Source organism: Seriola lalandi, unplaced genomic scaffold (genome assembly GCF_002814215.2).
Source record: "Seriola lalandi dorsalis isolate HSWRI2012SDOR001 ecotype SW California unplaced genomic scaffold, Sedor1 jcf7180002054976, whole genome shotgun sequence".
NCBI lineage: Eukaryota > Metazoa > Chordata > Actinopteri > Carangiformes > Carangidae > Seriola > Seriola lalandi.
This window is the reverse complement of record NW_019525526.1, coordinates 562,170-585,109: the sequence shown is the minus strand read 5'-3', so window position 1 is coordinate 585,109 and position 22,940 is coordinate 562,170. Positions and strand designations below refer to the sequence as shown.

The 22,940-nt window shown below is 41.8% G+C and overlaps 1 protein-coding gene across 8 annotated transcripts in view; it reads right to left on the bottom strand.

Annotated features, from left to right (window-relative positions):
* Positions 1–22,940, bottom strand: part of smoc1 (SPARC related modular calcium binding 1) — a 47,876-nt gene that overhangs the window by 18,137 nt on the left and 6,799 nt on the right. For 4 of the 8 annotated variants that reach the window (XM_087171116.1, XM_087171115.1, XM_087171114.1 and 1 more), the window contains exons 2-9: positions 13,354–13,519; positions 12,627–12,710; positions 10,436–10,548; positions 10,175–10,274; positions 7,644–7,694; positions 7,053–7,100; positions 5,170–5,259; positions 4,635–4,703 (exon numbers count right to left, since the gene is read on the bottom strand). In XM_087171116.1, the coding sequence (XP_087027242.1) occupies positions 4,635–4,703; positions 5,170–5,259; positions 7,053–7,100; positions 7,644–7,694; positions 10,175–10,274; positions 10,436–10,548; positions 12,627–12,710; positions 13,354–13,519 (721 nt within the window). The remainder of the gene's footprint in view (positions 1–4,634; positions 4,704–5,169; positions 5,260–7,052; positions 7,101–7,643; positions 7,695–10,174; positions 10,275–10,435; positions 10,549–12,626; positions 12,711–13,353; positions 13,520–22,940) is intronic. The other 4 variants (XM_087171118.1, XM_023396354.2, XM_087171117.1 and 1 more) reach the window with 3 other exon arrangements.

The window sequence follows — 22,940 nt, the reverse complement described above, 5'->3', positions numbered from 1 at the left end:
GGAAGCTTGTGAAATTCAATATGGAACCTCTTGTACAGAATTTCGAGCATATTCTCGACCCCAGAACAAAGATGGATGAAGTACTCACATCCTTTACACAGAGCTGCTCCAGTCAACATTTTTATATCAACAATAAATCAAATGACTGTGATGTGAGAGGGTTCGCTTGTAGTGACAATCCCACTGAGAATCATCAACAGACTCTGCAGTTCCCCTTCGCTCTGCTGAGACTTTGTGTGTTTTCCGTCGTTGTTTTGGTTTGACAGCCCACAACTTTACTGTTTTGGTTCAGTCTCATCGCTCTCATCAACCTCGTTTCCAGATGCAGCGAGCAGCTGTTTTTAGGAAACCAAACCACAGCAGTAAATGGCAGATGGACAAAGTTAGCAACTAGCTGGGAAAGCAAGTAGAACATTTATCAGCTAAAGAGAAAAATGTTTTTCTCAGGACTCTGTAGAAAACAAAACAGAGCAAAAACGAGAGCGAGCATTGGACTTACATTCACAACTGTGTGACTAGTTTCCTGACACATTCGGCGTTAAAGTGTTGTGAGGTGGCAATATGATAATGTTGTGTCTGTAGCTTTCTGCGCTACCCTGAAGTGGCCCAAAAAGTCAGCGAATGCAGGTTTAATTAGGAATACAACAAGTTACGGTACATGTTGAACAACAAAGAGTAAATCTGCATCTTACTTTGCTTTTGTCAAAACGAACACACCCAGGCATTAGCAGTTCACAGCTCAGGAGAAGTGATGAGCAGCAGGTTGAGCAGCGGGCCTGAGGCCTGGCTGAGGAGGGTGTGTGTGTGTGTGTGTGTGTGTGTGTGTGTGTGTGTGTGTGTGTGTGTGTGTGTGTGTTGGGTGGGGGGGTGTTCATGTTTCCTGAGCATAGCTGCCAACACAAAACTAAACGTGTCCCCGCACCAGTGAACTTTTTCTTCTGTGAAGACTCACACTCAAGTGTTCTTAGTGCTGCGCCGTGGCTCGGGTCCCCGCCAAGGTTTCTTCACATCCAAATTATTTAGCACTGTTTATTATACAGAGGTTATACTGGCGCCAGGAGCTAGGATTCCCAAAAGAAAATTGTTTTTATACATATAAATGGAAAAAGGCTGGACGCTTGCAATGTAATCCTCTGTTTTGTGTGGATTTGAAATTCAATCTACAACTTCTTTGCCTCCCCTGGATATCTGCATTTCTGCTCTATTTATTTTTTGTTTTTGTTTCTTTTTCAATTTAATTTCTCTTCCTCTGGCAAGAGCTGAATGATGAGAAACACAAACCCTCAGCAAACAAATATTGTCCTGAAAAAACACACACATACACACACACACACACACACACACACACAGGTCAGGAACAGTTGTAACAATTTGCTCGTTGTTGTGCTGATTTTCTTTAGGCCCAGCCGATAATGGACGAAATGCGACCGTCTGTAGTATCTTTGATGAGAACAGTCCTGCCCCGTTTTATGCCTTTCAGTTTGGCCCTTGTCCTCCACGCTCCAGGCCAAGTGAAAGTATTTTCAAATCCTCTCCTACTTACTTTATTTCTAAGTTTCTCTTTTCCTTCATTTATCATTCGACCTCCATCTCTCAGTCAATCCCTTCCTCCCACCTCTATAAGCCTCTCATTCTTTCCCTTTCCCTTTCCCTCTCTCTCTCTCTCTCTGCCTCTCTCCATCCTAATACCTCCCTCCCACCCCCCACCCACCCAGCGCTCTCTCTCCTCTTCACTTCATCCCAATGGTTTTCAGCTGTGGAGTAATCACTGCAATATTGTCTCTAGCAAACCTCCTCTGCAGTTAAAATAGCGGAAATGTCAGTAATAGGGGAACTCTGTGTGGAGGTATGTAGGTGCATGTGTTTGTCTTTATGACTGAGGGTGCAACAAAACCAGAGAGATGATGGAGGGTTCACCCCTAACAATGGATATGTAATTTTTGACACATCATTCATCAGTGGGTTTGGTTACTGTTGTCGCTTATTGTGCTGAAAAGTAAAACACAAGTGCAGGTTCCCTCAAATGAGACATAAAGATGTGATTAAAAGAAACAAAAAAACCCTTTTAAGCTGCAGACTCTCATACAGACTCATGCTCTCTCTGACACAATCGCATTATATTCTTTCAACATTTTGTGTCTCTGTTGTTTGGCCTCGCCACAAGGGAGGAGTGGTGGTTAGTGAGTTTCTGGTTCTCTACACTTTTATAAATGAAATGCACGACAGAGCAACCCCCCCCCCCCCCCCCCCCTCGCAACACTGGAACAACAGCACGTCACAGTCTGGCAACAAAGCATCTGTGTGAAAAATGGACTTTGCATTGCTCTGCCTAAGCAAACAGGTTTCACTAACACAATCTCCGCATCACCTTAAATCATAATTATGGGGTATCCAGAGACACGGAGCCAGTAAATGAATAATGAAGTTTATGTGCACACAGGAGGGCTACTTTGTGAGCACTCAGGTTTTCCAGCATGCAGGGAGAGAAAGACAGAGAGGAGGTGTAATATTGAGCACTTGTTGCACCAAATCTCTCACAAAGGAAAGAAGAAAGAAAGCAAACTCTGTATCATGATCTCTCCACTTGACTGCTTGCAATTACAGACTCTCTGGATTCAGGCAAAAACAAACACACACACCAGTGATGGAAGAAGTATTCACATCCTTTACTTTAGTAGATTCCATGCTACAAGCAGAAGTCCTGCATTTAAATGTTACTTAAACTTCATTTTACAATTATGGAAAAAACTATGTGGGAGGGGTCTCTGTGATGAACCTACAGAGAGTTGTCACCTGAATCTGCAGTTCCCCTCAGCTGTACAGAGCTGTATAACAACTTAGCACTTAGCTGTCTGGCAAATACCTTAACTCAGGTGGTGGAGACCAAACACAGAGCTCAAACAGAGTGAATGTTTATTTTAATTTATATTCACTAAATGGCAAGAAACATGACTCCGACCATGTTGCTGTTTAGCTGCTAAAGAAAAGGTGATGATACTGTATCAATGTGTTCACAGTTTCTATCTGCTTCCCCCAAGTGGCCAAAACATCAGTTGGTGCAGTGAAAGAATAAATGTAAATTAATTTTTATTATGATTAACTGGACAGTTATTTTTTTAATTGATTTATTGTTTTGTCTATAAAATGTGAGAAAATAGTGACCAACAGTTCAAAACTGACTGAATGAATGACTGAAATGATCGATGTTGATCGTTTTTTCAGCCCTAAACGGTTGACGACTGACTAATACTTTTAGCTCTCTTTGACTATATCAATGAATGAAGTATCAGAAGTAAAAGTACTGGCTGTGAAAAAGGGTTGGGTCACGTGACTGTGGATGTAAAATGTGAATCTGTAGAGTAGCTACAGCGTTAGCTACAGCTGTCTCGTCAACGTAGAGACGTGCAATATTTCTTTCTGAAAACGAAGACAAGGTCTGCCCAAAGGAAAATTCTTAAGAACCAGAACCTCAGAGTTCTGTACAGTACAGTTATGACACGCACAGATAAACACACTTTTCATGTAGATATACGTGTTCAGACGCACAGAAACGGACTTACAAACGCACGTCCGCAAACAAACCAACACACACACACATACTGTTTGCAATCACATACAGATGCACTGGCAGACACACACACACACACACACAGTCATGTCTCAAATGTGATGACCCCTCTCTGTTGGCCTTGTCGCTTTGTCCTTTGATGACACCGGATGCTAATTGGAAACAGGAAGCTGGCCTTTCCACAGACGTTTCAAAGAGCTGTCACAGCGAATCTCTCTCAGCTCAAACACAATCCAAGACGCTGCTCTGACCACAGTTTCCCCTGCCACATCACCATCACTCAAAAGAAACCTTATATTACAATCAAATGTTTGTGTGCTCTATTGTGTGGGAGTCTAGCCTGTAAATAAGTAAGAGCATGAGCTGAATATGAAACAGTGAAGAGACAGTGACATAGCATGCACACAGTAACATTTATTTATTCTAAATATTAATACGCCCATCGACACCAAAGCAAAAATGCATAATTTGAGACTACACACACACACACACACACACACACACACACACACACACACACACTCACACACTCACTCACTCACTCACTTACTCACAACCCCCACCACATTCACTCCTTGACTTGTTGCAGCAGTGTCAAAGGCGTCCAGCTGCCCAGAGGGTAGTGAACATGTTGAGGCGTAATTGAAAAGGAGACAGAGAAAGCTAAACAAATTACACCAAAGGGAAGAAACCAAGAAACATAATCCTGGCAGCGCGGGCCTGTCCTCAAACTGGAAATGTTTCACATTTCCATCTCAAAACTGGTGGCTTTGAAACCCGGGTAACACCGGAGACGAGTTGATGTACGCTTTATTTAGGGTTCAGGCTTCTTCAGATCAATGTGTGGCTCATAACTGCGTCCTGAAAACAGAGCAGTGGTGCTATTTGAGGAGGTGGTTACACTGGGAGGAGAGGGCGGTGTATCTGGTATATTCAAGGACACGATCCCTCGCTGGCTTTAGTTTGACATGGCACTGTGTTGATAGCGCACTACATCATATTAATAAGGAACATCCCTCGGCTGAATATATGAGTATCAGAATAAGGAGGTGTTTCTTTCTCTCACCTTGCTTCTTGGAAGTGGAGCTGTTCTGCTTGGCCAGCTGTTTTATCCACAGCGTTGGAGCCGTTATCTCTGCAGTGGTGGGAGGACAGAGGAGAGATCAATAGCTTTCACACGTTACTTCAGCTCGTCAGCTGCGCCGACACCACCAGCAGTTGCATATTTCAGACACAGTTTGTACAGCCAAGCTTTGCCCACAAAACCAAAATTAAAAGTCCATCCAGGATCCCATTAGTTCCAAAAAATATCAAATATGTCATCTAGTATTTTTGACATCTGGACTTTTCCATTTGATGTAATGGTGCGTTTTTTAAGAAATAGCTTATTGGGTTTCAGTATTAAATTCGTGAAATACTGTAGCTTCACTAAAATCTTGGAAGACGTTGCGGATCTAAAGCCTAAAAGTACACAAAGCAACAACTGTGAGCCAGCTTTTAAATCATGACGGTCAGCATAAATTCACTGCATTGACCTTAGCTAACGAAGTGACCATATTATCACTGTGTCACAGGTGGAGAAGTAGTTAGAGGAGACTTACCGTCACCCTCAGGGGGGACGTGAGTCTCCATGGTGGGTGTGGGCTTGGAGCCATCATCTGGGTTAAGGGTGAGAAAGAAACGGAAAGAGACTACCATTATTGAGGTTAATACAATCTACTCTCCAGAACTGTTGAATGGTTGGGATTTGCACATGGCCCGGCCAAGACAGATAGAAAAACAGGCAGAGAGACAGATTGAATAATACAAAAACAGAGGACGACCACCCACGTGTGGCTCTGCATCTCTCTCACACACACACACACAGACACACACCTGCACGAACGCACGCACACACACACACATGCACACACACACACGCACGCACACATGCACACACATGCACACACATACACATGCGCACATCAATAAATCAACTTCTCACTCTGACATTCTTACAGTAACATCACAGTCGTACCGCAAACATACACGGACATACACTCATATGAGGAGACGACCTACGACGCCCCCCCCCCCCACCCCACCGATCGCAGCAGGTTGACAGACTGCACTGATGGCGATGATGATGACGACGACGGTTTCCAGAGGATAATTTGACATGACTTTGACAGTGGTGTGACCGCTGCTCTAACGCCTCAGTCCATGATGAAGGATATCTCAAGATGTCCAGATGAATATTAATGACTGTCTCTTATACACATCTCCGGTGCCACAATCAGCCCGAGATCTCAGCCATAAACTTTATTCTCCCAGTCGAGTTAATGCTGTAGGATTTAACGACCCCTTGGCCTTCCTCATCTTCAGGATGAACTGTTTCTAGTATATGAATAATGGTTGGCACTAACAAGCGTTCTGACTGTACCTGTTAATACAGTGTTTCTCGGTTGTATTTCACCACTTACGAACCCACGCAACAAACTGTATAACCGGCAGTGGATCACTATGAAGTCTCTAAAGTTTGGTCTCGTTTCTCAGCTGCAGACTGGATCAATATTCTTCTCTCATCTTCAGTTTTCTCAGCCACTGCTGGCGAAAAACATTTCATCATTAAGAAGAACGAGTCATTTACGAGACGTTTAGAAGTGAAGTGAAATCTTGTGTGAACTAGCACAAAGATAAAAGTTATACTGCTGTTATCACAGACCACAGTCAATAGTAAAGTTCCACTGTGTTGTCTGTGTCTCGCCTCCTACGATATTATGTGATAGGACAATAGAACTGATTACACTCTTAGACTCACTACTGTTTATCCCAGTGTAAAATAAACACAGCTATTCATAGCAGCGGTGAATTGTTCTTTACTAAACGGTGGATGATTTGTAATGGATCGTATGTAATGCTGTGGGTTTGAGCTACCTGGAATACTCACCCGTGTGCAGTTTAGTCGCATCTGGAAAATCCCTTTGGAAATAATTCAGTCAAAAGCAAACCACAGAAAAAAAAACTTTGATTGGAGTCATTCTACAAACACTTCATTCTACAAGCACTAAAGTAAGTCCTTAAATCAGACGACATGTCAGTATGTTGGAACACTCGGGGTCAGACTGACCTGAGCTGGTCAAACTGTAAATGAAATACAATAGTTACTTGGCTCGTCTCAGACAAGTGCAACCCTGGCTCAAACACTAGTCACAAATACCAGCGTTCCTGCAACTTCCTGCTTCTTCCTGAGCTCGTTAAAACAACCTGTAGTTTACAGTATTTCTCGATTACTGTTTGATCCAGGTCTGGACTGTGAGGGGAGAAAAACAGTTAATGTAAACGTCGACTGTCACTCTCTCTTTCCCTGAGTCCTCCATCCCGTTAACATTACAAGTCAGAAGACATTTTGAACTTATGCTCTCTTTCTGTCTCTCATGCAAACACACACACACACAAACACGCACACACACGCACACACAACATACAGCAGATCTCAGCTCACCTTTTCTACCAGAGTTCGGTGGCCCAGGCGGTTTATCGGTTACTGACCCTGTGTGGAAAAAACAAAAACACAACACAACATGTACAAAGCAAAGAAAGCTGCTCTGGAGCTTTGAAGAAATGTTGTTTATCCAGTTTAAAAACAAAAAAACTTACGAATTACCACCTTACTGAAAATAAATTATTTTGCAAGAGCTTGAGTCACTTAATAGCTTTCTTATGATTTAGATTTCAACTTGATTGTTCCAACTGAACGCAGAACACACGCCGACAGAAAAACACCACAGATTTCCCACCGACGTCTTGTCTTAGAATTAGATGCTCAGGTTCATCACAGTTTGATGAGCACATTCAGTTAGTACTTCAGAGGCACACATTGAAACATTATCTTAGTGCTGACTAACGCAAACCTGAGTGATATAATACATCTTAGAAATTATCAAAATAAAATTGTCGCTGGGTGCATGCAGATAGTTGGTGTCATGCATGGATGCATGGAGAAAAAGAGCTAAATTAGAAAGTGCAGCCAATTACAATAGAAGGACAAAGGGGAGAAATTTTGTGTGAAGGCAACTAGAAGGAAATTTACTACCTGACAATCCACTTGTCGCAGCATGAGTTCCCATAAATTCATGGAAGTTTCCTGCAAATGTATGTGAGATGATTGATTCGGGTCATAGTGTACAGGGGCGTCTGAGCATGTCAGGAAAGGTTAATTGCTGTCAGCTGAGAGGGAAGGGATTGTAAAAGAAAGAAGAGTTGGGCGTGTTCGACCGTAGCAGCTGTATATCAGGTTTATTTTGCCCAGATTCTGGTTCCAGTGTCATACATACCTTTGCAAGAAACAATGAAGATATCGGATCTTATGCAGGACAGAAAAGCGACCGCTAGAGATTGTGTTGTGCCACCAAATATATTTCAGTATTTCAAAAGAGATTTTTTAACCCTGTACAACTGAAAGTATTGACTCCATTGAGTGCAGGAAAAGTTCAAAACTCCCCACACATGAGATCAAGAATAATTTCTGCACGAGAATTTATCAAACTTCTTCATTCTGAATTTTAAAAAAATTAAAATCACACAAGCATTAAAATGAATTTCCCTTCAGTGGAGCTGCTGCAGTCAGTGAACTCACTTGCAGAGACAAAGTAAATCCATGAGTTTTGGGTTGAGTTCAACTATTGGAAACTTTAAGACACAAATTTGTGCTTTTGACTAATTGTAAACTGTCTTCAGAGTGCTTCACAGTTAAGGTGATGAAGCTATTATTCTGGGTGATTCAAACAATCCAGTTTCATATGGTCCTGCTGCCCAGAGTGTAAACTGTACAATTTAGATGCTTTACAGAAGTAGATATACAAATCTGATAATTAAAGGTGCCCTGGGGACTTTTCTTGTAAACGACATTTATGTTTACATTTAGTTTTGCTTCCTGTATCCTAACATGTTCTACGTGTTCAGTGCTTCTGCATAAAACATCTGCAAAGTTTATTATTTAATACATTAAATTCTGCATTGTCTTCTGCCCTGCCTCTGTTGGCTCATCACTGTTGTCCGTTGTCAATAACTAGAATAGTGTGAAACCTTCAGAGGACTGTGAATTACGTTGCCATGTGCATGTGTCCTTGTGCACGTAATATAAACAAATCAGGATCCATTTTTAAATGCATAACGAGCACAACTGAAAGTGGTGAGAACTCTGCAGGCTGGCATGAAGTTACTGACTAGTTAGAAACTGAGGGCAAAGAGGGCAAGTCGTAAACAAGATTTCAACAGCACTTATTTGCTGTTTCTCTTTCTCAGCTGACAACACATTCGTAAACTGCATCAGTCTTTGTTTGGGATGAAAGTTTAAAGGTTTTTCTTTTTAAGATTTTGAAAATCACCTTATGAAGCTGCCAGGTGCAGACACATGCACATAAAAGACACTCCCTAGATCCAAAACATGCTTTTATTAAATCTTGCAGAAATAAAGAATAACTTGAGACCTGCATTTGTACGACATCTCAGTACTTATTTCTAAATAGGAAAAGTTATGTGGTTTCCTGGTACGAATGGACACGCTCCATTTGTGAACTTGACTCATTCTGTTCGAGGGGCTCGACAGTTGATTAGTGGCAAGTGGGAAACGCAGAGAAAAGAGGGAGCAGGAGACTGAGGCAGAGAGAAAGATAAAGAAATTGAGAGAGGAGAAGAGAGAGAGAGGGAGCAGGAAGCCTCTGGCTGTCTGCTGAACAGCTTCAGAAGGGCATGCGACCATTCTCACCGCACTCTCCGTACAAAATTTGCACCATATGCTCTAGTGACTGTGCAATCCAATTCTGGCAAACACCCCCGTGTATTATCTTCTGAGGGAAAATGATGGTGATTATCATAAAGTGTTCCCATCCAGGATGAGTGTGCAGAGGCCCGCGCTCTCTCCTCCAGCCTGCTGAGAGCACTTAAAGGGAGGGGGGGGGGCTGAGAGGCCCCTGGATCTATGGCCATTAGCTGTCTCGTTGACCCTGCACCTGCTACATGCCACATGACATGTAATACACATGTGCCCGTAGTATGGAGAGACAGACCCTCTTTAACTGTAACCCACAGGCTGCGTTCACTCTTTATCTTTCATCAGCGCAGTCAGAGTTCCTGAAAGTCATTTATTTCAGATGTAGGGGTCAGTTCACTGATAATTCACCTAGTTTAAGTTCTGCCTTGAATGTGCTGCGTACTGTACTAATACAACCCATCCATCCTCAATCTCGTCTTTGATACGGAACCGAAGCCATAAATTATTTCCAGTTGTTTTTGAATTCTGAAGTGACTGAGAGTCAATTGGCCCAAACCCCAGCGCCTTGGCTTCCAAACACTCCCGGCCTCAACATCCTACAAATGTAGCCACCATTGAAGTTTTTACATGCTTGTTATGCTGCTTCTCAACTGTAATAAAGAACTGTCAGGAAACATCCTACCCTCCTACCATAGTTTTAGTCGTACAGCCTGTTAAACATTACTCTGGATGCACAAATAAATAAGTCTTATAATTTCATATGCAACTTTGTACAGAACAAACTTTGAAGATTCTTTGTAAAACTCTGGATATTTCATCCACAGGTTTCCAGGCTGTTAGCCTCCCAGTACCTGAGCACACCGGGGTCCGGTTCTGCACAGAGGAGCCACTCACTGGCTTCCCGTCGCTGGTGACACACCAGCAGTAACCTGTCAGAGTATGGCACTGGACCTGCAGAGGCAAAAAGGTAAATCACACCAGAAATGACAATAGCTTTGTAACGTGCATGATTCAGCAGAGGGTGAAGAGTTTTGGTCGAATGTTTGTCAGTTCGGACACTGAGGGAAAGTAAGAGTGAAAAACACTCATCTGTGGAGGTGCAGGGGACAGACCTGGGCAAATGTTCCGTCCTCGTTGCATTCTGGGATAAACATGGACTCCTGCGGTCTCCTGGCTTGTTCTAAAGCCTGGTTCCTCTCAACACGACACTTGGACTGACCTGCATCTGTAACGTATTGACAGGACAGTCTGTTCTCAGACACTGCTCACAAACCTCCAGCACTACTGTTGTTTTTTTTTTTCTGAAGACACATGTTCATGTTGAACACCACCCTGTTCACACCTGCAAGCTGACAAGCACCACCACAATTTACTACTGTTTGGCCACTGAGCTCCGTCTGACATCTGAATGTCAGCTATAAAGGGAGGAAATGCATTTTTTATTATTATTATTATTATTATTAAAACCGCACTTGCTCTTATCATAATATCCACCGTTGTTGGATTAAGGATTACAAACATGAACAGGTTTTTAGCACCTGCGGTGATGGTTGCTCATGAGTCTGAAAATCAAACCTCTCCATCTCTACTGGTTTTAAAAACCCTTCACACTGCAGATACATCAAGCACAGACAAGTCAGAGACCATTTATTACCCCGTTCCAAAATGCTAAAACAACACATTCCCCGACAAATTACACTGCCATTGACCACTACTAGTGCCAGAGCGAGGCTGTAAGCCGCACATTGTTAGTGCTGAGGAGTGCGTCATGAACTCTACATTGATGTTTTTGAAATGTCAGTGGAAACTGAGCTTGTGTTTCTGCAGCTCTGATGAGCCAGACCTGTTCTCAGGGGACACAGATGGAAGTGGCTGAAAGGTCATAGAATAAAGTGGCTCGGCAGCAGATGGTCACCGGTTCAAAATCCCATCAGCGAACTACTGTTTTTATTGCACTCACAGCTCCTGTGGAGTCGAGCTTCACGTCTGATTGTACGTGTATACACAGTCACACCAGGAAGCTGACCAGTGGAACCGCAGTCCTCCACTTTTGGCAAACATTCCTCCCCTTCCCCCTAGATAAATACAAGCTTTAAGTCATCTCTGGACCTGAGAGGAGACAGACATGTTGTCTCCTTCAGAGGGAAATACTGGCAGAGCCAGACCTGTGACATGGTTACATGACGTGAATATATTCAGTCTCACTTTAGAAACAAGGCTCATTAAATATTGTAGTGCTCATGTCAGTCCAATGTCCTACAGAAGCTTCTTATTTAAATAAGTCAGATTTATGGAAATGTAAAACAACGTAATGATCAGAGCCTCTTTGCAGTGTCTTCATCATGTCTGGCCTTTTGTTTGTCAGTGCTTGTTAGTTGTGACAAAGCAGCAAAACCCCACATTCAGAGGTTTGTTTCTTTCTCTCTTTATGTTGCAAACAGTTTGAAAAATCTACACTGACACAGGACATAACGTGAGTGAACAAAAAGGCATCACTTTATTTAAGAGATTTGGATTAATGAGCTGTTTCATGACGTGTTGATCTTCCCCATGTTTTTGTATCCCTGGCTAAATAATGGATAAACAGCTCTGTCTGTTGTAACGGCCATAGTTTTGTGTTTGTTGTTGTTTGTGGTTGTTTGTTGTACCTGTTAACAATTCATATGCCCTGCAGTCAAATTGATCTGTTGTGTTTAATCTGAATCTCACGCACACCTCAGTAAGCCCTTGCCAGTCGTTGCCATTGTAAACAAGGATTGGTTCGTGAACTGCCTGCTTAAATAAAGCTGCCATTTCATTACAACAAAACAGGCCTGCCGCATCTGCAAAGACTGAGCGAGCTCTGCCCGGCTTTCCTTTCCTTGGCACACCACTGACATTATGAAACGAAACCACGTATCACCATACAGAGGGAACAAAATTCACTCCAAAAATGGATTTGGTTGGGACTGTTGCTTTCCCTGATGAGGGGGGGGCTGAAAAAAAAGGGGGGGGAAATGCCAAGTTCCAACCTTGACTCCAGGCCTATCAATCTCTGCTGTTGTCGAGTGGCTGGCATCCAGACACTGAGGAAGTGTGTGATCCTGGTCTGTAAAAACTTACACGCCTACAGAGAGGCGGAAAATGAAAGCCATCTTCTCATTCAGTTCCACTTTCCTCAAACTTTCTGTTGTTGTCTGTGTTTCCAAACTGCAACCTCTTAAACACGCTTACTGCTTTTTAAGTTTAGAGGACACAGTCTCGTAGAGAAGATCAGGTTATGATTGGGTTCAGAATTATTTTAACACGTCTGAGGTTCCTCACCTTTGAGCTCCAGGTCTCTCCCCTCGGATGTTGAGGTCGGTGCTGGAGCCACTGGCAGCTGATCGATTTTCACCCAGTTTTTACCTGTAAAAGTCACATGACGGTCTGATGTATGTAAACGTCACAGTACCAGCTTTAGTTTCATCCACGTCACACGTCCTTTCAGACATCCTTCGTTAGCTTGACAATCATATGTTATACTGTTTCATATCATACCATATATAGTGTGTGTGTGTGTGTGTGTGTGAGTGAGTGAGAAAGAGAGAGAGACTTTGACATATCATTTATACCATGTACTGTCCCTTTAATGTCTTTAGATGTACTAAACTATAGTGACTGCCTTAGTTCCAATACTGGATTTTGATGATTTATGCATGAATATGATGAGGTGCTTAAATTTGAATCATATTGATTCTCCAGAAAATATATTATATCACAATATATTTTGATGTCGTGATGTAAAATGACCACGATAAACAGCACGTTGTGAAAAAGACTAGGAGTCACATTACTGTCACACGGTGATGGAGTTTTAGCACAGGCTGTTTACAAAATCCTTGCTGCAAATAAAACAAACAATTTGCAAACATGCACTTCATGAAAATGAATATCATTGAAAATTGTCAGATGAATCATAGATGTGAGTTTCCTTGAACGCACCCTGACTGATTACTCATCGTAAAGACAGGGGCTGCAGGTATAGATTTAAAACCAGCTCAGCTCTCACCTCGACATCGGCCGCGGTGCGCCAGTGTGAGTGTCTTATCTTTACAGCGCGCCCTCTGCAGCTCACAGCCGGTCTCATAGCTCCGCCCATCTGAGCCGCACACCGGCTTCCCCTGCGTCCGTGAGCAGATGACTCCACAGTGACTGTCTCTGTCTCCAATCAGCCACTGCAATGAGAAATACAATAACATGTTAGCATAACAATGATGCAATACAGGAGAAATTTAACTCACCTCAGGTTTCACATAACGGGACAGATACATTTTAAGATTACTGAATTTAGAGCTCTTTTTTTCAGTCTATGAAATATTGGTTTGTTCTTTCTTTTTGGCTCCTTTTCTTTCTTTCTTTCTAGTTTCCCTGTGTTTAAACAAAGGCTGTATTCAGCTGAATCTGAGATTATGCCAAACTAATGTACAAATTGGACTCATGGGTCATTTGCCCATTTTACTCAAAACATTTCTGCATTCCTCAAACACTTGCCGGCTGCTGCCTTCCTTTGTTTAGGCTACTGTAACAAGAGTGTGAGCTGCACTGAACTGAAGCTCAGCCTAGAAGCTAATTTGTCTAATTGGTGTTTGGCTGAAGACAGGTTGAACCTTGATTAAGTTTCAAAGGAGCCAAACCACACTCTGAGCAATGGGAATCCTTCTCGCTCTCTCCCCAGATCTTTACTCGTGATCTATTAGTGAGTCGATTCTACTCTACTGTTGGACGACGGCCTTTTCCCTGACAACAGTAATGGCTCTTGGCTTCACAGCTGCCTCAAATATATTTAAGGTCTAAAGGATTTCAGGGGAGCACAGACTCTGCCAAAAAGATGGAGTTGTGGGTTGGTGAGGAGAGAGAGTAGGTGTGCACTGAGCAGCACCAGAATCCTCTGCTGTGAAGCGGCTCCGCGGCAGACCTGCGCCAACTCTTGTTGAAAAGGTTTCAACTATAAAAAAAACACACACACACACACAAAGAACACTTGATGTGCCTTATCTCGTAAGCGATGATTAAAGTTTCGTGGCTGCTAAAACACCTGTTTAATAAAAGAAAAGGAAAATCAAGCAGTTCTGAAGTAGGAAAATACTGCATGGGAAAACTTTCTCAAATGCATTTTTCACCCAAGGGCTCTCAAGCAATTACCAGAGCGCTGGTTGGAGCTCTGAGCCCGACACAGGAGATCTCATTAAGGGCAGGTACGGAGGGAAGAAGGTGATGGAAAATGAGACCCAGCCAGAAACGAAGGGCACAGTTTCCATCCCTTTATTTGCCAGCTCCTATCAGATGATCTGAGGCCATTTTCAGAATTATCCACAGTAGAAATGCACGTGTGCATTAAGGTTGCATGTACACAAGCACAATTTCTCTCTTTGTCATTCTCCCACTGACCCGGAAAAAAAAAAAAAAAAATATTTTGAAAAACATCAAAAATGTTGCTTGGAGACAGATTCTCTCCGAACATATAAAGAGCAATCAGACAAAGTGTAGATGGTAACAAAGCCAAGTCACTGATGTCATGAATGAGCTGGTGCACAACTGGATCTCATATACAAATGAATCACCAGGAGTTTTCATCTCACATGCTCCACACAGATCACTTGAATGGCACTGCCGTACATCTGGCTTTGCCTCTGCGTTGGTATCATCATGAAGGTGCCAGGCATCTCCAGAAACAGAGAGAGTCCTGAATCCTTTTGTCTTTCCACCTTTTAAAACTGCCAATAAAATCATACTCTAAATATCTGCTGCTGGAAAATGTGACTTTGTGGCTCTGTAAGGCTGCACTTAGACACAGCATGACTTTGAGTTAAATGCTCACATGCTCCCAGTGACATTGTTAATATGCTGATGTTTAGCACGTTTAATGTTTACCATGTTCGCCGTATTAGTGTAATGTGTTAGCATGCTAACACATGCTACTTAGCACTAAACCCAGAGTAACAGCTGAGGTTGATGGGAATGTCATTAGTTTAGCAGGTATTTGGTCAAAAACTAAGTATTGACCTGATGATGGCGTTAGAGGAAAAGTCATGAGATCACCAAAGTCATTACAACGGTCCTGAGGGGAACATGAACGTCTTCAAAATTTCATCTTAATCTATCAAATTCACAGTGACCAGACGTCCTGGTTTGTACAGGACTGTCACAGTTTCACGCTGGGTGTCCAACACTAAAATGTCCCAGTGTTCAACATGCATCATCAAATCGTCTCAGTTTTCACACAGTTATTATATTTTACTCTCTTTCAAAGCGTAGATTGAAGTTTATAATGTTCTGACCCACTCAGTATAAAAACATAAACATGCACCATGTGTCTGTTGCTAGATTATGAGTCATAGACGACTCAGGCACACGTCACAGGCTATGATGCTGTTAGCTGTCACGCCAAAGAGACAACTGGTCTTTTCTAAAGAGCTCCAGGAGTCTTACTCTCTCCTTCATAAGGAACCCAGCAGTGAAAATGCTGCTTTCATGTTGCCGTGGTGTTGAAAGCTGCGCTGTACAAAATTTCATTGCAATCCATCGAATAGTTGTTCAGATATTTCAGTTCTGTTCAACAAACATTCCTTGAGCCACGCTGCCAGTGTGGCGAAAGAATGATGAAGACTCGTTCAGCCACAGCGGCAGCACATTTTTACTACTTGAATTTTATGTTCGTTGTCATTTTCTGGCTAATATCTCTCTCAGACGAGCTGGAAACTACACAGAAATTTAAACTTGTTATAGCCCGAATTACCAATCCAAGATGTGGTGAGGAAAATGAGACGCGGGTCAGAAAGTAATCTATTTACAGTCCTCTGTGGTTTTTGTACTTTACAGATACCAAACCGTTTCTGCCAGCTCTGACAGTTATGACAGTCATGAACATTCATTTGTAAATCCCAGCAATTTAATCAAAAACTGAGTCCAAAATTCAATAAGTGAAAATCTGCCAATTGCTGAGCTAATATTAAACGTGTCCAATGCAAATGAACTGGTTTCAAGACTTTCTCTGGATCATTTTCTTCATATTAATGAAGAGAGCTGCTTATTTCTGGCTTATTTTAACACTTTTACTCAAACAGATGAAACCTCATTTGGAAAAAATGTGGAATAATTTCACTCCATAGACAGGATATTTAAACTGTGTCTGAAAACTGAGATTTTTTTTACAACTAATTATAACATTAAGTTGACAGTTTGGGAAGTGTTTTGCAGTGGAGAAATTATCTTGGTAATTATCGAGGCTGTCACAGCTGTCAGAATAAGCAGATGCTCCGTTATCTGTAAAGAGCAAATATAGAGATAAGGCTCTTCCTGAAATAGAAAAAAGATAATGGAGCTTCAGTATCTGCCAGATAAAATCAGGAGGTGAGGTAACATGGTGGTCCGGAGTTTAAGAAAGTGTCATGGATCTGCAGGGTCACAGGTTAAATCCCCACATAAAACAATGTCTCTGTTAAAATATCCAAGTTCCGAACACAGAGACACGGTTTTGGCCGCTTTAACTTCTCCAATGAAAATGTTGATACTTCCCTTCAATAGACTCAAAAAAAAAACCTCGTACAACAAGGTGAAAGGAAGTTTAGACAAAAGGGGAATAATACTTTCAGGATACAATGGGACACATCCAACTCGCCTAGCTGTAACAATATGTCCAGATCAAGCCAGACAGTTTAATGTGATTTCAGCCTTGGCATTGAAGCGCAGTTGAAAAGCTCTTGTCAAACAGCTCGGGGTAAAACTAAGTCATGATGTGCCTCTTTATGAAGACGTGCAGACAGCGAGGAATACATAGCACATCATTTCAATTTCAACGTGTGTCGTCCACTTGGACAGGAACAGTTCAGTAGTTGGAAGAAATTATGTATCTGCATTGTAGCCATTTTTCTTTTCATAATCAATAAGTTTATGGCTATTTTGTTATTTATTTCATAGTACAGACAGTGGAGCTCAAGTGTAAGAAAAGAAAATAGAAGTTACATGTTTCTTCCAGCAGAAGTGGTTAAAAAGGAGTGGACTAGACTGAGCCAAAGTGCTGTGGATGGAAAGCAGTTTGTCTATGTGATGAACTGTTAAATCGGTAAAAAAAAAAAAAAAGTATCCAAAGAAAGCTATTCTATAAAAGTGATTTAGCTGTATTCAGCTACTCCTCCAGGTTAAGAGCCACAGAGTCTGGCCTCTGCCCACAGACTGACCTGTGCTCCCCATCCCTGACTCACAACCTTAATGGATGCAGCCTTTCTACCTCCGCTGTCATAATAAAGCATTAAATCACAGATTTTGAGACGACATTGTCCGGTAAAGTGGAAATAAACACTCTTACCAAGTCTCCCACATGTAGTCATTTCTTAGTCATACTGTCCCACACACAGACTCGTCTCCCATAAAGGTGAAACCAGAGACTCCGGCACATAAGAGCTTCTTTTACTCAAACTGAAGATTTCAATTTGAATAAAAGCAGGAAAATGTGACTTAAAAACAGTGACTGGAACATTTTGACATGTTGTTTAGCTTTGAAGGTGTCGATGGTGACACTAAGATACGTATTTATAAGCATGAAAATTTATCAAGGATGGACAGAATTTAGACCAGACACTTATGAAAAAGCACAAAGTAATTAAGTGTTGTAAATAACATCTTCAATTCTTAGGTGACTTAGAGGAATAGTTCCACATTTCAGTAAATACTACTACAGTAAACATGAAGCTACAGCCAGCCGATAGTTAGCTTAGCTTAGCTTAGCTTAGTGTAAAGACTGGGAATGGGGTGACACTGCTTGGCCTGCCTAATGTAACAAAATCTACTGGCACTTCTAAAACTTGCACATTGTCATGTTATATCGCAGTTACTTAATCTGCACAGAAAACAAGAACTTGTGGTTGAACTGGGAGTTATACTCTGGACTGTATCTTGAGAAAGAAACACAACTTGTTTTACACTTCGGTTTTTGAACAAGCAGGATATTAAGTGTTGATTAGCGTTAGAGATGCTGGTAGAGGGATGATTTCACCTTTTTGACGGAGCCAAGTCAGCAGTAAAGACTGTTTCCAGTCTTAATGCTAAGCTAACAGGCTGCTGGCTGTAGCTTCATATTTGACACAGAATGGTATTGACTTTCTCATTCAAGTCTCTGTAACAAAGCAAACAAGCATCTTTCCCAAATTATCTAACTATTCCCTTAAGAGTCACTGCTAATGGCAGTCGGCCAGTGACTGATGAAAATTTTACAAGGAGCTGTATATTGTTCTGTGTAAGAAATATCACTACATCATTTTTAAAACCCTGAAACACTTGGATAATTGCCAAAGAACAGTTTCAGAATATGACAGCAGTGGCAAAAACTAAAAACGAGTGTAACTTAATTCATGGAGAAAGAAAATGCTTTAAAAAGCCGAGTCCCCTGAAGAGGATATCAAATATACTAAACTGCGTCTAATCTAATCTGCTGACACCCCTCAGGGCTGATCCAGTGTCACAACAGTCTCCAAGGGACCATTGCTTTACATTAATTCCTCATGCATATGGTTCACATTTAAATCCTGCCAAAATAAAGTTCACTCACACCAGCAGCGAATGACACTGAGTCTGGATCACGTGGTTTCTGAAGGACAGCTCTCTGAAGCAGCAGGGGCGACCAGATGCGTGAGGTTTGTCTTTTAGCACCAGAGTAGTTTGTGGGCAATCAGCAAAACATTTGACAACATACTTACACTTTTCTGTGGTTTCCAGCTTTGCTAAATACTATCTGAATTTTCCTGATGTGGTAAACCCCACCCATCTGGCAACTGAAGAAGTTTAAAACAAACACTAAGAGATATTTCCAGTTACTGTCTGAACCAGGTCTGTTTGACAGCAATCAGCTGCTACAGTATTAGCCAGGATGACGGGACCTGGCATTATCTCCTGAGGGAAAACAGCCGCCCCTCCTGTTAGGACAATAATGGCTGAGGTTGAGACCCACCCGGCATCCCATAATCAAAGTCAAACAAACACATCCAAATTAAATAGGCTAACATGTAACAGGAGCTATTACTGGATCTGCAGAGGAACACGCGCTGCTCAAAATAACATTCATTACCTAAACTCTTCTTACTCCCCTGTTGAAGGTCATTATGCAAAGTTTTACATCGTAGTACAACAGGCAGCACATCAAAGATTTACAGAGAGGCCTGAGCGCCAAACAACATAATGGAGTCGTGAATGGACCCCCGAGGGAATCATCTCACTTTAACAACCGCTCATAGGCCCTTTCTTTAATTTTCAAAGAGGACGAGGAGAAATGTATTTTCTCTGTCTTTAATTGACAGAGAAGCAGCTCAGATATAAATCCCCTATAGCACTGTGAGGACATGGTTTCCTCGTCTGCCCGATGGCCCACCAAGAGGGATGAAATCAAAGATGAGCCGACGGTAAAACACCAGGGGAGTTACACGACGGTTTGGTACTGATATCTTGACCGGGAAACAATGAGCACCGAGATTCTCACATTTAACAAGCCAAATTCCCCCAACACACACACACATCTCAGCCAGAAGCACACAGAGCCCTGAGCTCTCTCTCCACCACTCATAAAATAAGTGAAATGCAACCCCCATTGTGCAACCATTACAGCATTAGCAAAATGGCCTTTTTTTTACCATCACTGGCAGGGAATCTGTTCCAGCCTAAGCCACAGCAGTGGAGCAAGAAGAAAGAATAAGATTAGAAAATAATCATCTTTATATATGCATGCTTAACGGGCTGACAGAGGGGGAAAAAAAAGCAGGCTCTGTGAAACACAACAAAGGTAGTGAATAAACAAATTAGTGCATTACGTCTACTACAGTAAATGCAATTAAGAAAAACTCTCCAACTGGTTTTATGTGTTTTATATAAGGTAGAGCTCGTTTCTTCAAGTAAACAAACAAACGTACACAATATAAATAGTTATCAGCTCTGTAGTAGGGAACAGGCTAAAGTATTGTTTAACAACATGTTAGCTGATTCATACACCACAGATGTAGTGGCATGAATAATAAGACTGGACAAATACAAGACTAGCATCACATTCTTTTTCTGACTCAAATACTGCTATAACCCAGTTGTGAAACTGTGCCGCCGTGTTTTACAGAAGTGAATCTACTTGTGGACCTTCCAGCCAGCCATTGGTTTTCATATTTTTCCATGTGGTATGAAAATCTATTAGCAGACTTTTGAAACTTGCTCAAGTTGTGTAATTCACCACAGTGAACCCCCAAGTCAACATTATTTTTTGTCATGTAACACTGTCCATGAGGTAATGTAGTGCAGACTTAAATCTATCTGCTGAGAAATGTGTTACCAGCACATTTAAGATAATAGATTAGAGAGAATAGATAGATTCACATTGCACTGAAACTCATGGATTTTCATAGATACCGAAATGAATGGAAACGACTGTGTGTCTGGTATAGCAGGTAAAACTCTATAACCTGCTTTTGAAAATGTTGTAAATATGTAAAGTCTACATGATTTATAGCCGAGGAGCTAAAACTTGCAAACCCTCTGCCGAGGTTCTTTTGATTTAGCGTTTGATGATGTTAGAAAGCGCAGCTGTGGTAGCATTGGCAGCTTGACATTAGCTAACAATGAGTCGTAATGTGCTCTCTGTGTTTCTTTCGGTAATGTGGAAGGTTGTATAAAGAGTCAGCTGTGCCGCTGGAATGGTAGAACAATACCGTTTATGAGCTGCAAAGAGAGATAAGGTTTCAAACCTGCAGTCAGGCCTTCCAATAATCTACATGTCGTACTTGAGGCCGGTGTTGCATTTGGAAATGTACTGCTGTCGCTGTTAAAACTCAAAATTATAGTATACTGGTCCGCAGGCATTACAGTTAATTTAATACTTCTGTTTAGTTTTAAAGTCTTACTGCCAGATATCTGAGTTTTCATCTCCAAATAACTGTAACTGAAGCATCTTAATGACTTAATAACACAGAAGTATTGGTGGTGCATCGTTTGGGTTTGATCTGTGCTTCACAGCAAAGTTCCCTTTGTTACTTAGAAATGATGTTTCTGGAGCGCCGTCTGTCCTGTCACAGAGGTCATGAAGAGTTAACTCTGATGTTCGCAGAGTGAAGGAAAATCTTTATGCTGAAAGAAAAATACTGTAGGTTTTTTGCTGTGTGGTCTAATGTAAAACTGGAGGCAGAACAATACAAGTGCAGGTCGCAATACGCTCGTTATTGTGAAGCCGAATGATCCAAAATCTGCCGTTGATTCTCCTGATTGACGCATTGAAACCCACTGCAGTGACGAGCCTCTGCACTCTGCTCTAACAAGCCTCGACTGAAGCTTTTACCCTGACTTGATTATCACAAGGCGCTTAAATCAGATCCTGTGTAGTGGAGAAAAAAAATGTCTGTTGTACTTAAGTAACAGGAACATGCACCTTGACATGAATGACATCACTGCTTCTAAGGAAAAAGGCTCTTGCATGCAGGAGATTCATTACAGGCTGGACTACATGAGAGATGTGTATAAGAGACAGGCAGTGACGAGCCTCTGCACTCTGCTCTAACAAGCCTCGACTGAAGCTTTTACCCTGACTTGATTATCACAAGGCGCTTAAATCAGATCCTGTGTAGTGGAGAAAAAAAATGTCTGTTGTACTTAAGTAACAGGAACATGCACCTTGACATGAATGACATCACTGCTTCTAAGGAAAAAGGCTCTTGCATGCAGGAGATTCATTACAGGCTGGACTACATGAGAGATGTGTATAAGAGACAGGCAGTGACGAGCCTCTGCACTCTGCTCTAACAAGCCTCGACTGAAGCTTTTACCCTGACTTGATTATCACAAGGCGCTTAAATCAGATCCTGTGTAGTGGAGAAAAAAAATGTCTGTTGTACTTAAGTAACAGGAACATGCACCTTGACATGAATGACATCACTGCTTCTAAGGAAAAAGGCTCTTGCATGCAGGAGATTCATTACAGGCTGGACTACATGAGAGATGTGTATAAGAGACAGGCAGTGACGAGCCTCTGCACTCTGCTCTAACAAGCCTCGACTGAAGCTTTTACCCTGACTTGATTATCACAAGGCGCTTAAATCAGATCCTGTGTAGTGGAGAAAAAAAATGTCTGTTGTACTTAAGTAACAGGAACATGCACCTTGACATGAATGACATCACTGCTTCTAAGGAAAAAGGCTCTTGCATGCAGGAGATTCATTACAGGCTGGACTACATGAGAGATGTGTATAAGAGACAGCTGCAGATTGAAACACAAACTCTGGCCCGTAATCTACACGCTTCAGGACAGTACAATTGAAACGTGTAATGGCATCATGGAGGCGTAAATGCTTTTCGTAAATGATTCTTCCTTAACAGATTTTTTTTTGGCCACTCGGGGGCAGCAGAGACAAACTGTAAACACAATAGTGACATATACAGTGATGGATATAATTGTCCAATATTCACTCTCTTATGTTTGTACTGAAATATGTGTAAAACAATGACACTAACAGACTGTGTAAACTCATGTATGTATTGTTAGTGTTATGGTTATAAACTCCAGCAGATCTAAAACATCTGATAAGGAGCTGATGAAAAACATTCTCACACCCGGCTGAAATCAGATTTCCTCTTTGG